The sequence below is a fragment of the Platalea leucorodia genome (genome assembly GCF_965183815.1).
Source record: "Platalea leucorodia genome assembly, chromosome: 4".
NCBI classification, from domain to species: domain Eukaryota; kingdom Metazoa; phylum Chordata; class Aves; order Pelecaniformes; family Threskiornithidae; genus Platalea; species Platalea leucorodia.
Window position 1 is genome coordinate 14,264,620 of NC_138826.1, and position 17,998 is coordinate 14,282,617.

The window sequence follows — 17,998 nt, forward strand, 5'->3', positions numbered from 1 at the left end:
GCCCGCGGGGGGCGGCCGTGAGGAGAGCGGGAACCACCGCCCCTCAGCGGGTCGCCGGGCGCTGCTGGGCTGCGCGGGCAGCGAGCCGGCTGTCAGGGCCCGTGTGCCGGCCTTCCTTCGTTCCTTCCCCCGGACGTTGTGGGCGCCCTGCCTCAGGTGGCTGGCGTCCACGGACGGGGGGAAAGCTTGGGTTTGGGTGGGAGGGGCGCCGCGCACCCCGCTGGTCCCTGCTTGAGCTGACCCGTCCTCCCCCCCCCCGGGAATGCTGACCCGCTCACTGGGACGGGCTCTATTAAGCTGCTCTTAATGCTCTCTTCTTTATAATCACCCCAGCTGGAACTCCCATTTACATGGGAAACCTATGGCAAAACTCCACCCCATATGTCTGGGTTTTTTCAAGTGGTGCCTCCAGCAGCTGGTGAGGCACCAGGCTTCCCTCAGCTTCCCTCGCTGCCTCCATGTACAGGGCCTGCCAGGCCAGCCCTTCTCCCGCTACAGCAGCGCTGCATCACCTATTGTCCTTCAAAATCCGATCCAGTCCCACCCTGAGGATAACAAGGAGGGATTCTCTCGCCTGCAGCTATTCTGCTTCATGATGAAAACCCAAGAGGAGGCAACAGATAACCTAACAGATAAGGCAGTGCAGCAAATGTTAGATTTAATTTAATTACTACCTTGCAATCATAGAGGGATTCATGCTTGGTTCTGCAAATACGACCTGTGGGAGCATCAGTATGTGCATAGAGCAAAAGAGAGAACAGAAGCATGAACTGAAGTCCTCTCCATCCCTTTTGCTCCTTCTTCAGTTGAGGTGAGGGCACCAGGGCCTTCCTTGTACCAGCTTTTCCTGGGGTACAATAGTGGAAATGGAGGAGCTTTCCTCTTAATGTGTTTCACACAGTGTCCAAGTTGATGTACGGTCCCAGAAGTAAAATGCTTCCCTTCCTGGGGCTCCACACACTTCCACCCAACCTTCAGGTCAGAGCTGTACATTATCAGCAAATGGCACGTTTGTAGGCAGTGGAGGGCTGGGGCAGCCATAGCCGAAGGGAGGGACAGTCCTGGCCCTCCTGACGATGGACACGTCTCTGTCAAACCCATAAGGCTAACAGAATAACTGGAGCTTCTCGGGTCTCAGTGGATCCGTGCTTGCATAGTGGGGAAGTTTTGCCTGTTGATGACTTTTGGTTTGGTTTTGTCACTGGAGTTGGGCCTCAGGCATCATGTCACAAAGACCAATATTTTCCATGGTGATCTCTCCTGCAGGCAAACACTGAGATGGCCACTAGTAAAGTGACCATGAACCCGACACCATTATCTATTTGAATAGAAGAACAATATGATTTTTTGTTAAGTCATTGCCATTTGATTGTGTAATTAATAAGCAGCTCAGCAGTGAAAGGGAGTGGTAACTCATTGCACAAGCCTGCCATGCCCTAGGCAAACAGAACCTGAATGTAAGGTGTTAATTGCCAACAAAACAATTTCTCCTACCATTAAAAAAACCCTCTGTTAAAGGACATATTTCTCATTCCTCTGTGTGCCTGCTCCTAGGAAAGATTCAGCAACATTTTGGGTCATGAAAAAAGAGAAAATTCATTTGAAGTTTCTTTTAGCAAATAAGAAGAACGCAGGCAGTCTGCTAACTCACAGCCCAGAAACAGGCACGGAGGATCCCAAAGCAGCCTCACAAAATCTGCGTGCTACGATAGCCCCACAAAGGCACCACGGGAAAATAAACCAATTTCCTCATCCTATCTTGGTTTTGCATGGCATACAGAGCGCCTGTGGAGACCAGAGGTAAGGTACAGGCTTGTCCTGCTGCCTCCGGAGAGGAGTGCTGCTCTCCATCGCTGCTCCACAGCGCTGTGGGTATCAGAAAACCGCACACTGCCACTGCACAGATAAGTAATAACGAACTAATGCAAGCGAGACACTATAAACAACATTTCTTGCTTTAGGAAAGGGGAAAAGGAGATGTTATTGCTAGTTCTGTTTTTAAAATACTTGGAGGTTCTTGCTGTGTTACCATGCTAAAAGCCATAAGTATATATAGAGATTATAGTTGTACTTTCTTTTCTTTCCAGTGGCCAACTTCTCAGCTCTCTTTGAAGCTTCAGGAGCACTGTCTTACACATCCTGAAAAAACCACCCCAGGTGCAGTACTTTGTGAAAGGAAAAACAAGAGAAGCGACAGGAGAAGAGGTACAGCTCTCTCACTAAGCAAAGGGCCATATGCCACTGGAACGGGAGCGGCGAGCGTGTGGCCGCAGCACGGGCCCGCAGGGCGGCCGAGGGAAGGCACCCATGGTTGCTCCAAGGCTGACGCTCTTCTAGGCCTGGTAAAGCTACCGGCTTTCTAGACACAGCAGCAACGATTGCCCAGGTTAAAGGCCGCAGATATCAGCGACTCACGGGCAGCGTTACCCCATTAGCCGCAGGCCGGTGCCTGTGTGAGAGCGGCTGGGGAGGCTGCAGAGAGCGCTGCTCACCACTGCGCGCCCCTGCCCCGGGACGGATCCCTGCAAACCGCCTCTCCTACGGCGGCTGGCCCTTTAAATACCTACCCGGGCTCATTGGTTGGCTGGCGCACGGGCGCGGGCCAATCAGCTGTCTGTTTCAAGCCTGGCGGGAGGCGTTGTGTCAGCTAATAGCAGGAGCCGTTCTTGTTCCTAAGAGACCGGTGTAAACAGGCTGGTGGTGGTGTGAGGTAGATGGAGGCGGCCGGTGGGGCCCGGAGTGCGGACCCGGCCAGCGAGGAGCTTCGCGCCGAGGCCCCGGGGGACCGCAACTGCCCCTCGGCCGAGGAAGCCGCGCTGGAAGTGAGGTGGGGGCCGGCTGGGACAGCCCGCGCCCTTCGGGCCTCCACACACGCCACACACTCATGAGCCCCTCGGCCCCGGCGGGGTGCCCGGTGTCCTGTCGTGTGCCCCCGGGGCCCAGCTCCCCTCACCCTGGGTCAGCTCTATACAGCTCTCAGAGAATAGGGCAGGTCTAGCAGGGAAAGGAAGGGAGGCCACTGCATTGTGGCCTGTGCTAGGGCGACAGGTAGTTGCTGGGGGAGAGGGACAGAAGCACTTGCACTGCAGCATATAGTAGAGACTGAGCCTTCGGTGGATTTGGATGAAACTTAGGTTCTCTGCCCTTAGCACAGGGAGGCTCTGAAATGGGGAGTAAGTTTTAAGCTGGAGCTTGATGGGTTGATAAGAAGTGTGGCACGAGTTGTTGTCTTTTCCAGTGCAGTAGTTCTGGTAGCACACAATCCTGATGAACTCTCAGGGCATGCTTTTCTTCTCAGTACCTGGCCTCGTGAACCCATACAGTTCACTTGTGTTCATGGCCATATCTGTCTTCTGTTTTACCCAGGCTACTTCAACCTGTAGAATTTCCCTGGCTGTTCTGTACCTCCTAAACCCCACTGTCATGATCTCCTACCATGGCTCTTAATTTTCCTGGTATTCTAAGTCCTCACTCCTGCCTTTCTCTCTCAGGATCTTAACCTGCATGTCAGAGACCTTCAGATTTCCATTTCCCACAAACATAACCCACATTACGTATAGAAAAGCACTTCTCTTCCAGAGCTCTTGGCAATCCAACAACTTGCTTCTTGGTTCTGAACAAATAGGAGCTGTAGATGAATTAAGCCCTTCCTGCCCCACCTTGGTTGAGACTTTCACAGCAATCTAGGATGTTTAGATATTTTTTCTATGTAACAGAACAGATGTTTAAATTTCCTTGTCCATTGTAAGTATTTCAGCTGTTTCATCGACGCTTATGGGACATAGATCCGTAATTGTAGGTGCACCGCTTCTTAATGGAAAGAAAATTATTTGTTTTAGTAATAGGAGAAACAGGCTTCAGCCTTAACTATTCTGATACTTGCAGAGTAAAAAAGATACCATCTGAAGCATGTCATTGCTATTCAGAGGAGGTCCCTTGTGCAAACTAGTGTTACTTGGAAGAGCTGTGACCCAGGTTTTCTGCTTTGTGAAAACACTGTCATGAAATGAAAATATTATGCAAAATAAAAAAAAAAAATTAAGTCCTATTGAATGTGAAGCAAAGCCCGTTTCCATAAAACAGAAAAGTTTAAAGTTTGCCTTTCTTACAGATGAATGGTAGCTGCAGTAGTATGCATATCAGTTTTTGAAGAAAGTGACAAAAATTATCTTGTAGTGGGTAATTGGAATGCTGTGTTCTGTGTCTTTGGAAAACACAGAACTTGGACAAAACTCATAGTTTCATGTAATCTGTTTTGTATGAACTAGCATTTTTCAGTGGCAAAATGCTCTGTAAGTAAATTTCCAAGCAACTCTAATTACTTTGCCCCATCTACGTTTCACCAGCTGTCAAAGTTTTTGACTGAAATACTTCTGACACAATGTTTATACAGAACCGGAGACAGACACAGCATGGAAAACATGTGGGTGAGCCATGGCTAATTACCTGACTCTGCATGTACTGCACCAGTCATAGCTGACATCAGATAACAGCCCGAATCCTTGCCCCCTTAAGGCTTTACTGGTTGTATAAGAATGATAAATTGCGCTGTCATCCCATTAATTTATCCCTGCATACGTATTTTCTAGACTTCATTTTATCTCTGCAAACAGAAGTTAAAAATACTTAATTTCCACTGATTCAGGCCTAGTGTTGGAGAAAAGCATAAAGCTGGTCCTGTGAGCACGTTCATAAAGGTCTGCTTATGTGCCATGGCACGTCATACATCTAGTTCTCGTGTAAAAGGTCCAGAAAAACATTAATCAGCTGAAATGTCTCCTCTTTGTTGCCGTGGTATTCAGTTCATCTGCACGAGCACATGGTCCGTGTGCTCCCACTCCCTTCTGGCTACACTTACTCCTCTGGTGAGTAGCAAAAGAGGCCAAGTCCAGAAACTACTCAGAAAAGATAACGAGAAGTTATTGCTGGATGTGAATATTGTAAGACTAGTCATTTAAAAATGTTCCTAACTATGAGAGTGCTGAGTCTGTAGTACAATTTTCTAGTAAGTACAGATGATCAGCAACTGAGCTGATCTTATGACTGACTTATGAAAGGAGTGTAAAAACGTTGCTTACAATTGCATAGGACAAAGATCTCATCCAGTCAAATGCTCTTATTTGGAAGAAGAGATGGAAAGTTTCTGAACTGAAATTAGAAGAGAAGGTGCTAACATCAGTGTTGTACACAGAGGATATTTGTTACACTACTGAAACTTTTCTAACAGGGTACTAGCAGACTAACCTGTGGCTCAGTCAGACGTCTTCACTTAGTGGTAAATGCAAATCCCTTTGATAACAGGGCCCTGATGTTTATCCACACTAAAAACATCTGCAGGCAGTTACGAATTTGTTGATACGTTGTGAGTTCATAAGCTGACTCCCCTTCAGTAATTTATTTCAGCCCTCGTGTAATACATCCTGTTTACATTCCAAAGCTTTACCATGTTGAAGTACTGGTATCTTTAAAGCAGAGCAGTCCTTCTAGTTAGGTTCATATAAACACAAGCCATGCCTTTGTATTTTTTATTTTACAGGGATGAGATGAACTATGAAAGTGTAAAAAGGTTAAGCAAACACAATTGGGTCCCCAGTACAGATTGTACCTGTGTCATTCCTTCAGGGTAAAGGTATACTCTATTACTATGATATACGATTACAAAAACAGAGTTTGTGAACTGGCTAACTTTATTTTTAGTGAAAACTGAAAGAAATGCAACCATCTCTCCATGTTCTTATGACAGTCCTTTGTGCTCCATCAGGGTAAGATTGACCCTATGTTTTTGGAAGCACTGAACTGGTGATTCATAATACTGTGTCTTGAAGTTATTGTGGTTTTGCGACATTGGTACAAGGATGAGTCCAACATCCCAAGTATCCGTTCAGTGTAACTTAGGCTACAACATTCTGTTTTTCACAATATTTTGAGAAATGTGTGTCTTTGGTTAATGTTTTAACATTCAGTTGCTTTTTCTTAAGTTGGGTTCAGGGCTTCACAAACACGAACTTTGGCTTTATCGACAATCAAACTGTCTGCTACCCTTGTGGCAATTACATCCTCTTCCTGGACATTGAAACAAAGAAGACGACAGTGCTGCAGTGTCAGACTGGCCAGGTGGGAGCCTTTGCAGCGAATGGGAACAGTCAAGTGCTGGCCTTTTCAGACCGGAAGCTGAATCCCATCATATACATCTACACTTTTCCAGAACTGAGTCAACTGACAGAATTAAAAGGTAGTGATGTGGTAACCCACCCCGTCACCATTTCATTAAAACAATACTTAAATCATCCAGTTTCTGAAGGGTTTTTTTGGTAAGACTTGAAAAACAGTGTGACAGGAAACTGTCTCATGACAAGATGTGTGGAAAGCAGTGGAAAGAATTTTCCATTGCACTACTTTTAGTTAGGCTCAAGCTAGGGAGGAATATGACAATACAAAATGGAACTGTTACAAAGGGGAAACAAATGGAATGAAATGGAATTCATTTTAGGAAAATATGGTCAGAATAACAAAAAAAATCATAGTGCAGTAGGCTCCCAAGCAGACTGCTGAAAGCCACGTTGAGAAATCTGAGACATGAGAGGAATGAGGGTTCTTGCAATTAAACTTTGGAGTCTGGGATCAAATATAGATTTTTGCCTGCCTCATAACATTTCTCTCTTTAGTTGTTGTTCACGCTGTCCATGTTTCAGTGTCCTTGCCATTTAAATAAGGATCATCCTATTTGCTTATTTCATGTATATGAATGAAATTATGACTGCAAAGGATTTCAGGGTACTTGGGGAAAAATACTTTAAAATTCTAGGTATTATTGAAAAAAATTGAGAAAATTCCAAGCAGTGATACATAGGTAACATTTTTATGATCAAATCAAAACAATAATCTGGAATGAAGAAAAGGAATCAGGGGCCTGAAGAATGTCTTTGAAGAGTTAAAGTGGCTATAAAGGAACTGAGTACCCTATCTGTGATAGTATACAGTAAAGTCCGGGGCAATTAAAGACCATGTTCTTTATTTTTACATTTCAGGTAATGCTCAGCTGGACTACACCTTACTTGCATTTAGTTTCACAGGCCCATATCTAGCCAGTTACTCTTCAATCCCAGAATTTGCTCTTTCAGTATGGTAAGAGTAAAAAAAATTCTCTAATACCATTTACATTTAATTCATATTTTTGTGTATGTGCTGTTTTAGCATAAATTAAGCTAACAAATGTGGAAGACACAGTGGTTGCCGCCTTCTCCTTTTTTTTTTTTTTTTCTGATTGATCATTGTCTGCAAACTTTCTGTACCAAATTTGCTAGGTTTTTTCTAGCATTAGTAGCCACTAGTCAGAATGACTGTTACTTTGCTACAGTTATCTTCTACCTTCAGCATCAGTTAATTATCTGTTCACCCGTGGAAGTTGAATACCATGCTGTTTGTGAAAGAAAGTTGCCTGCTGAAAAGAGCAGCTAAAGCCGATTTTTACTTTTTTGTCCCCCTGGACTGTTCAGTGGTTCTCTTAATTACTTGTGCTTGATCTTAGTTCTGTCTTATAGTTTTGCTCAGTGATTACACTACCATGGGTCACTGGGTTAGGTCATCATTTTCTGCTCATTGTCATGAAAAGAAATATTATATAATGCAGTACAGAAAGTGAGAATATTTAATTTTTTAAATTGTTCTGTAAAAATATAATCCTGCTCTTGCCTCCATCATTGCCAGCAAGCTTCTGAGCACTTCTTCAAAACAAATGGGGAGGGTGGAGTAGGAGGAAGACAAGCAAGGACATGTAAGGAATATTCTGTATACTCCCAATTTAATGATGACCTTTTCTTGTACAATGATTAGCGAAGAGGCAGAAACTCCTGTAACTTCAGAATTTTAGTAATGATAGTAGATACCGTTACAGATGCCTCTTCTTTATCCCTTATGAAGAAGAATAATGTTTGCTGTGAAGTCTGATTGTACACAGTAGTTCAGGAAGGATGTCTGTGTGTATATCACAGTAGAAATCAAAAAGACAGCCTCACTGGCCTGAAGAGCTTACATGCTTGTCACTTACAGCAGAAATACCACACATGGTCTAACGTGATCATTGTGTGCATTTAAACAAAAATCCACCATCTTGAAAGACTTCTCTAGATTATCTTTAAAAATGGAAATATCGAGAAATCTTTAAATGCTTTAAATTAGTGGCAATTTCCAAGGCCAAACAGTTTAAACCTATTTGAATCAGCATGAATATGACTATTAGCAGCTAATTGTCATAAAAGAACCTAGATTCTAGTCAGAAAGAATTTAGTAACAAAATCAAATTACTTTACAATATTAAACTTAGAATTTATAATAACTTCAACAGAGGCATGTGAATTTACTGTGAGATCAGGACCTTCATTTTTGCAACTGGGTTATATTGTGCATTCATTGTAGAAATGTGTGTGTACAGTTGAAAGAAATTTCAATGTTTAGCATTCTTAATGTGTCATTACAAGATGATGATTGCACAGTTCCTGTATTTTAAGCAGATAGTTTGGAATCAGAGGTATAAGAGATGTTTTTAAAGTTATGTCAGTCTCAAAATCTAGAAAGCTTATGGAGAGCTAAAAGCTGCCTTTCATCTGAGGTATTTTATCCCTAGATCTTTATTCTTTTCTGTTCAAAGGAGAGGCTTAATGCCAGATTCTTTTTCAGATACATGTACCATATAGTTTCAGATCTTAACAAATTATCTACTATAAAAGAGTGTTGGCACTATCTGTTAGGTATGAGATGAGAACATGCTGACAGATCTTTAGAGCGAGCGAGCTACACTGATATCTTTTAAAGTCAGAATTGCAGCTTTCTGTAATTATAATGAGTTACTGTGTGTGTATGTGTGATGACTACTCATTTTTTGCATATGCTATCAATATTAACCATTGTCTTGCATCCCGATCTATTTCTGTGAGTGAATTTATTGGAGGCCAAAACAACAGGATTATACTAAATCCATTTACAGCAGTGTATGCATTTTAGTTTTTTTCCCCATCAGCAGTAATGACAAATACTAAAGCTATAAATGTTATTTAGATTAACAGTCAGATGTATTGTCCAAGAAATTAAGAAACAGTTTTAACCATTTTCTTCAGATGATGTTAATCAGTTCTTGGACAGCACCTAAAAATGCAAATGCAGTCAAGAATTAATCTGGATAATGGAGAAATATGCAAATTAGGTGGTGAGAACATAAAATAGGTTACACTGGACAAAAGAAAAGTCAGTGGAAAGCAGATTCCCAGGCTTGTGTCAGCTAAACGTAACAGCCCCACACACATTCTGCCCTGTTTTGCGCTCAAGTTAGCTAATGCAGTCACAGCTTGTATGTCTGCATTCACAACACAATTACTGTATTACCTAAGTAATTCATCCACAGATAATCACAGGCTGACTGTGCTTTATTTCCTAATTACAATACCTTCCAACTGCAAGCCTGCGAGCATTATAATCATTATTTTACGGATAAGCAAGGCTGAGGTCTGGGGTGCTGAAGAGTTAATTGTTTGGGTCCATTCAAGTAGTCACTAACGGAACTGATGAAAAAAAATCCATGTCTCTTGACTCTGTTGGTCTTTTCACAAAAGGAAGTGCATAATAATGTTTCTAAAATGTCAGTTTTCAAAATTATTTTACTATTCGATCTTTTTGTAGCAGTAATAATTTTGTGTGGCTAATTAACCACCTCCTTTTCATTTTCAAGAGGACCTAACTTGTTTGACAGCAGAAATTTTTCATCAGTGGCAAAGTATTTGTCTTCCAAACGTGATCTTGAATGTCAGTCATAATCACATCCAGATCTTTGGCTTGAATGTTTTTGACTTGTTTAATGGATTTGATTTTCTTTTACTCTCCTTAATGAAGGAACTGGCAAGAAAATATTCTCCTGTGCAGTGAATCTCAGCCAGGGGTAACAGTGACCTCTTTAAGTTTTAACCCTATGAACTGGCAACAACTGTGTCTTGTTAATGAGAGCTCCGTTACTATCTGGCATATTGAAAGGAATAATGATGAGCATCACCTTAAGCGACAGTAAGTGGAACACCCTTCAGGTTAAAAGAAAAATCTAGAAGTATATTTTAATAACTAAGACTAGCAACCTACATCTGTTTGCAAAGAATTTAATCCAATTTAGTTCACCTAGCAATTGCGATCAGTAATTGCTAAATCACAACCAGTCAATCAAGTGAATTGAATTTGATTTCATTTCCTAGCACTTACATGTCCAGATTATGCACATCATGAAGCTAATACTAATCAGCTGCTTTGGCAGCCTCCATCAAAAGCTGCATGACTGAACTAAGGTAGTGCCTGGACTGCTTTCCTGCAAGTGGCTATGTTGAGCATTGCTTCTGTAGCTATGAAACCACCAAATTTAGATCAAGTTGCTTCCTAGTAAGCAGAGTTAAACAATATGTTGTTGTAATCACAAATTATACCAAAAGCAGTTATCAGTTTTCTCTGTGATTTACAGCTTGTGTGGCCAATTTACAGGTCCAGAGAGGGTGGCTCTGTCAGTGCAATTCACTGAGCACAGCAAACCTAGAATTTATTTACGCTAAAATGTTTTTTGAGGCTGGTATAAAAGTAGTATGTACCATTCAAGTCGGAGTCCTTGAAGTATAACACCTATGCTGTTTCTTTGGCAGCTACTCTACAATTCCCAAGTGTGTTTCATCTCATTAACTATGAATATAACCAACATATTGCCACTGAGACAGTTATACTAGTGAAAGTATAGACAAGACCTTCATTTGTAGTCTGAAAAGAATACTGAAGGGGTTTTTGCCTTTTGTCATTAAAGAGTACACATGTGAAAATACATATATGCTCCTTTTTCCTCACTTTTCATTCCATTCAGTAGAGGTTAAACCTCCACTGAGCATTGTTTATTTTACATACATTTTTTCCAAGTCATAAATCAACATAGTTTGCAAACTATGGAATCCTCAACTGCTGCATTGTAACAGCCACTCATACACCGATTACCAGAGTGCAATAGGGAAATACTACTAATTTTTCATCATCGTTAAACTTTCTCCACGTAAACATTAAGCATGAATGCTCACAGCATATGGAAGTTAGGTGTGTGACTTTATTAATCCTGGTTAATAAGGAAACAGTAACATAGAACAGTTGTTCATATAAGGCAACAAGAAAAGACACTGAGCTAGAACATGGCAATCTGTTTCCGCCAGTTAGGAACATTCCTCTTTTGTAGTAGAATTACTGTTACTTTTCAGTGAAATGGTATGTGCCATGTAGAATGATTGTCTACAACAATCCTCCATTACTCTTGCAGAAGTAAAGCCCATTGACTGAGTTGGTGTCTCAAAGTTTTGAAAACACGTTTCTCAATTTTGTATCAGCATTTACTATTCGTAATATTTCTTCTCCTCAGACAGTGTCTCTTGCTTTTTCACAGCCCTGTGAAACTCCCTGATGGACAAGGGTCTGTGAGTCCTCATACGGATTTGTTTTTCCCAGTTTCTCATAGTGAAGATCCGTACCATGGCCCTGATTTGCCAGTTTCAGCCATTGCTGGACTGGTAGGAGATGAAGCAGAAACATTCATGGTAGTTACTGATTTTTTTCCTTTTTACTATTCCAAGTCATTATGCTTTTTATGCAAATAGATGTTAATAAATTAATAATTTTAATGTCTGTTAAACAGGTACAACCCAGTAAATAGGTCTGTTGTCTCAACAATATTTTTGAAATCCATTTTGACAGGAGACTTACTAGACATGCTGCTACTGCACGGTGCAGTACAACGTAGAGATTTCTGACACAGGTCCTAGCACAGTAATATATCTGTGCAGTGGAGGTACTAATCTGTATCCCAGAAGTGGTATAAGCATGTCAACATTTAACCATGCCCAAGCTAATATGACCTGCTCAAACCTTGAAAACCTATTCCCATGCTAAACTGATAGTAACCTTCAGGTATCCTTACTTCCCTTTGAGATTTGTTTTCTTTTTCACTCTGAAAATGTCTCAAACTAAGGAAACATTGAAGGCTTTATTCCAGACAGCAACCACTGCTTCTGAAATATATTCCCATACCACTGGCAGTGTTGGACCTGCCCATTTGTCTCAGTTGTATTTGATCATTTACTTGTTAGCCTCCCTTGAGGTGCCTCTTTTGAGAGGCTTCAAAAGTGTTCTCATTTTGTTTGAAATTTACTTTCACCTGACTACCAACTAGAAGCATCTGCCAGTGTGAAAACATTTAACTTGCAAACCTGGGATTCTCTTCTAAGATTAAGACCACTGGTTTCTATTTGGTAGCTTGTGATATATACAAGACACTGAAACTACAATGCATAAAATGATACTGGCATTACATGTCTTTTCAATGGACAAATGTGAGTTCTGTATTATCAGATTAGTATACCACAGGTTTCTGCCATAAAATTTTCTTATAAAGCAGTATAAAAAATAAAAATAGGGAATGATGCTTTCCTGACCTCATCCTCTTTTCATGGCTTCGTGCATGTAACTGTGCATGTAACTGTGTAATTGCTGATGTCCTTGGTTTCCAGGACAATCAATGACTACAAACAAACATCCTGTACTGATGCTGATTACACATGGGCTGCTTATATTTCAGATCACTTAGAACATGGAAAATGAAGATACTGTATGCTCATCAGGGGCATTGCCTTTTTCTTCTGCCTTACTGCCTCTTATATTATGTGCAGATGGCGAACTGCAAAAAACACTTTGTTCTTTAGCCTGTAAAGTGAATTACAAGAGGTATTGGGGGAAAAAAATAACTGCCATATTAGGTCTGTGAGGCTTAATAGAATTTGTCTGTCCTTGAATGGATGCTATTCCATTCAGGCATGGTAGGTTCTTATGCCTGAACTTGCAGAACCATGTTGTGAACTTTTCCACACGGAAAAGTTTATGCTTTCAGCCACACTAGATACCACTATCGGGTCTTTGCATTCCCAACTGCCTTCAGAAAAACCTAGATTTCTTTTTAGCATTTTCAAGGTGATTATGTTCTCCTTACACATAGAAATATTCCCGGAATAAGAGTAGATTGTTCTACTAGTCTTTGACAAAGATTTTTTTCTTTCAAATTACGTGATAAATATTTTGATGGTTATTTGCTGTCTAAATTCCCTAGATGGGTGTATTTTGGTTGTGAATGTTGACAAGGTAATGAACATCAGGTTATTTAGAAATGAAAGTTTTTTGCAGAAATACAAGCTGTTGTTGTTCCTTTTGTTGTGGTGGTGGTATGTTGTTTCCTGTGTACTAAATTGTGAGGTGCTACACTCACAGTTTAGCACCAGGAGGCACTCAATCAATTTCTGGCATGTTTTCACCTTGCTCCAGACTATGATAGCTGAGTAATTTTTTGCAGGACTTGCATTTATTGTGCCTTACAGCGCTAATTCTCCTCTCCATGCATGCCTATGCACATATGCTTCATCTCTAACCTGGCAGAAAAACTGAGGCACTACTAGATCTTGTAACCACCCATACTGGGGGGAATCGCACGCATATGTCTTGGCAGGTTAAGCGCCCCCTTCCAGCACCCCAACATGGAACATATAGTTTTGGCTAAGCAATTCCTGCACAAGTTGATCAGAATATACTTGATGGAGAAGATACTCCTTTGAAATATTGTTTTATCAACATTATGTTGAAAAGTGTCTAATGCAGCAACTTTGAGAGAGATTGAAATGTCTGAACTTGCTGAGTTCCTTAGATATCAAGATATCTTCAGACTACGGTTGCTGTAAAGGACCAGGCTGTCCAAACTAGAGGTGCTATAACTACTGTTCTTTACTGTCTTTATAAATTGACAGGCTGCTGTGGCAGATGTACCAATGGTTACTATCACTGATGATTTGTATACCATTAACAGTTATCTGACTCTGGCCTAAAATCTGTGCCTCAATATTTGTAAATACCTTGAAGTTATTTTCCTCCCTACTATCGTCAATGCTTTTTTAATTAGTAAGAGACAGCCTGGTTCTCCTGTGGTGGTTAATGAGGTGCATTCAGTTGAATGCAGTGGGAATAGTATCATGCCCTGATGAAGCTCTCCCTGTCCCCGCAGAATTCAACAGAAGGATTTTTGTTCTTTGTCACTAAATCCGAGTCAGTTGAGATCAATATTTTTCACATTGATGTAAGCATCCAAAGTGGAGAACCATTTATTTGCACTATTATTTAAAGGAGGTGTCCTCAACCTGTAGTCCATGGTCCTTGTAGCCCACTCCTAAGGAATGTGTGAGGGGCAAGTACGAAAAGCAAGCCCATTGCCAGTGCACTTGTTTGCTTCTTTGAAATGTGTTAGGGTTCCATACTCTAGAACAACACGCTGAGGTTGGGTATGTACCAAAGTGTAACCACAACGGGGCAGCAGAGTGAAAGGAACTGAAATATCCTACAGCTTTCAATCCTTTTCTTTCTTGCATTAGATTGATTTCCTTTTGTTTCATCATTACGTACATTTGGGACCTGAGTTTTCTGAATGTGCTTTACCATGACAAGACCACTTGACTCCACTTTTTCCCCAGTACCAATTCTTTTCCATTGTCTTTTTATAAAACTTTTCATGACAAGGATCCATCGTGGATTTTTTTCTCTGAAGAGGAGCTACTCAAAAGGGAGAGAAGTTCAAACAAAGACGGTGTTATTATTATTATTATTATGCAGCACCATACCAATGCACAGTTCAAGAAGAAACCTGATTTGGGATTCACATAATCTTATCCTAGGATTAGCGTATTTTATCTAGTTTATGTGTAAAGACAGTCATGACAGCAGGTACAAAGGAACATTACAGAAGTTGTCTTTACACAGAAAGCTTCTGATTTACAGTAGTTCAGTTACAACCTTCTCAAAGATTTGTGATGTTCAAGCTTCATAAAATCAGTGAAAATGCCTATATTAAATGTTTCTCTGGGTGATGTAAAGCCTCATTTTTTATAGATTTATTAGTTAGTCCTATTTGATTTATAAAGTAAATATTAATATACTTTATTTCTGTAATATTTTCCCCTGAGAAATTCAAAATGCTTTGTAAGCATAAATAGAGAGTAAGTTACTTACCCAGAATCATATAGCAAGTCCTTGGCATATTTTACTAATGAAATCTAGCTACTTATGAATCTCTGTCGTATGTTTTCATCACAAGTCCATCCATATTTCCTCTTTTTATAGAACCTTTAGTGAGGCAGCAGGTGTTTTATAGAATTGAAGACTCTTCTTTTTTTTTCATCCATCATATTATCTAGTCTTCCTCATCACTTCTGCTCACATGCTTGGTTCTTTCAATCTTCTCTTTTAAATGTTCTCCCAAGGTTTTCTTCTGTTTTGTTCCCCTCTCCCCCTCCCTGAATTCTCTTCAATTCTGGTTCAATATTACCACTATTACTGTTGTATCTGAACAGGTCACTATCTTTAATAGTATTTGGTGGAGAAGTTCTGTTCTTCCTGTTTTATGGATGACAGGTTTATGAGATTTATTTTAGCGAAATGAAATTCAAGGCCCATGGGAAGTCTGTGGCAGGGATATTTCTAGAACTAATTTGCAGATGACACAGAGGTTGAACGAGCTGTTTTACAGAGCAATTTGGATTATATGATAAGATAAACTATTCAAAGAAAATGTGTTTTAGTACAGCCAAGCATGCAAGACCGCATGTGCAGGTTATGTTTACAAAGCAGAAGACTATTCTGAAAAGCAGTTTGAAAAGCATTTGTCAGGGTGAGGTCACAGTAGGTAATCATTTCAATTTGGGCTTCCAGTGCTCTTCTGACGTTAAAAAAAAAAAAGTTCTAGGGGTTCAAAATTGGGAGATGACCTGGTTATTGTGGGTCAATATCTTTGCGAGGGTAGGGAAGATACCGGAGGGATTTCTAAGCTGGAGAAAAAAACTGTAACAGATGCAAGTGCTGGAGAATAAATCCAGATAAATTCAAATTCAAAAATATATATTTTTTCAAAGAAGATATAATTAATCATTTAAACAAGCTTCTAGGGAGAGAGGTGCGTTCACCACCACTATCTCCAGACATATACTTTTCTGGAAAGTGTTCTTGTTTCTCAAGTTACTAGCCTCAACAAAGGGGTGACTGAATAAAATAAGACTGATATTATACCAGTGGTCAGACTCGATCAGGTAATGATCTTTTTTTTGCCTTAAAATGTATGTAACTGCTTGTTCAGATATTTGTCAATTGTTGATTGAACTTGTTTGGTTTTGTGCTGAAGCCTAGAAATTATATTAAGCCTTCAGTGCATCCTACTGCCCACTGCTGGTCTGCAACCTCAGAAATTTACATGAGCTGTAAAGAAGGATATGTTTTGGCAATTGATGCTGAGACTCACAGTGTTTCTGTTCTTCAACAAAAACCTCCACCTGGTAAGAAATAGCTGCGTTTTCTGTTTTATTCAAGTAGGGAGGAAAGTGGATAGGTGAAAGCTTTTTTTTGCTTTCTTCTGTTCTATTGTGTACCTTACAGAAATTGTAAAGCTATATTGTAGAACCATATTTCTTTTATTAGTATGATAAACATTTGAGAATGTCTTTTGAACTTCTGTGTGGGTTTCTTTAGCACACAATAATTTGCTTTCGTTTTTCTTTGGCAAAAAAAGAGAAAAAGCTCTAAATACATCAAAACTGATAAAATGAACAATAGTTCCAGGAGCCCAGATCCTATTAACCAGCCCTGCTAGATCAACATTAAACTATTGATATACCAGCTATACACAGTCTTTTTAGTATTAGTTAAGTACCAATAATTTAATTTATTTTGCATGAAATATTGGATTGTCTTCATTTGGTATGTTAGATAATGTTAGAACAGATCTTTGAAGACTCATGATGTGTCTTCAAACAACAAAACTGAATTTAATGTAATGTTGCTTAATAGAATTCCTTAAGGTCAGCTCTTTCTTACATAAATTATTTTCTAACAAAAACAAGGCTGTAAAGACTATCAGGCTTTAATGCAGAAAGTATGAAGCACAGAGAGTGAACAGAAGATGTCTTTGGCTTCAAACAAAGAAATCTGCTTTTAATTTATTCTGGAATGGGAGGACTCAGTACATGTCCCTCAGATCGATTGCAACTTGCCGAGGCAATTTGTCTGCCCTACGTATATTCCCACATGTCTTTTTTCATGTGGACCTTTGGCAGGCCTGACTAAAGTTTTCTGGCAACAGCAGCCCATTCCATGCCTTCTTTTTTCTGGGAATCCTGAGGTCTCTCCTCTGCTACCTGCCACATGCTGCCCTTCTGTGCCCATTCAGAGGGCTCCCAAGATGGAAGACAGTGAGACGCAGCATAAAATGTTCTGACAACGGCAACCTGTACCCTATCGTCCTTTGCAGGGATGGAAGGTGTCAGTCCTACTGTGCACATGAAGTTCACTGGTTCAGTCAGGTCTAAGAGGCGTACCGGAATATGCTTCTCCCCAGCACTAGAACTGGGTAACACCCTGTTGTAGACCAGCATAGAACTGTTTCTCTAATAAACACTGAATCAGTGTTAATAGACAGGCTGGTGATAATCTTGTTTTCTTCTTTTGCTATGTAATATGTTATTTTTTAAGATGCAGCAAGTATCCCTGACTTTCCCAAAGTACTGTATCCCTCTTCAGTTTTGATAGTTAACACAGAAACAGAAGGCTGCTCTTAGAAAACCCCAACAAACCAGCATTATTTCTCTGCTTTTGAAATTATCAGAACTATAAGTTTACCAAAGCAAGAGTTGGAAATCATCAACAAATAAGAAGCTGAGGTGTGACCAGAGATGGTTTTGCCAGTTCAGTACAAGGCAACAAGAATATTTGCCATTCAGGCTTTTCCTTGGCTTGTATATTCTTCTTTGAGTCCTGTCCTAAAACTGTGTAATGAAATTGTCTGTATGCATGTTGTACTGAAGCTTCTGTTTAATTTAAAACCTACCGAAATCTGTATCTATTTAGCAGAATGCTTAAGTGCATG

General features: G+C 40.4%; 1 protein-coding gene across 1 annotated transcript in view; it reads left to right on the forward strand.

Moving 5' to 3' along the window:
• Positions 1-2,714: 2,714 nt before the first annotated feature.
• The window catches only part of CFAP43 (cilia and flagella associated protein 43), a gene marked incomplete at both ends in the record, with an annotated part of 49,307 nt that continues 34,023 nt past the window's right edge, over positions 2,715-17,998 (forward strand). Inside the window, 6 exons of the mRNA XM_082308551.1 lie at positions 2,715-2,827; positions 5,979-6,232; positions 7,029-7,125; positions 9,883-10,050; positions 11,444-11,594; positions 16,262-16,412. Of these exons, the coding sequence (XP_082164677.1) occupies positions 2,715-2,827; positions 5,979-6,232; positions 7,029-7,125; positions 9,883-10,050; positions 11,444-11,594; positions 16,262-16,412 (934 nt within the window). The remainder of the gene's footprint in view (positions 2,828-5,978; positions 6,233-7,028; positions 7,126-9,882; positions 10,051-11,443; positions 11,595-16,261; positions 16,413-17,998) is intronic.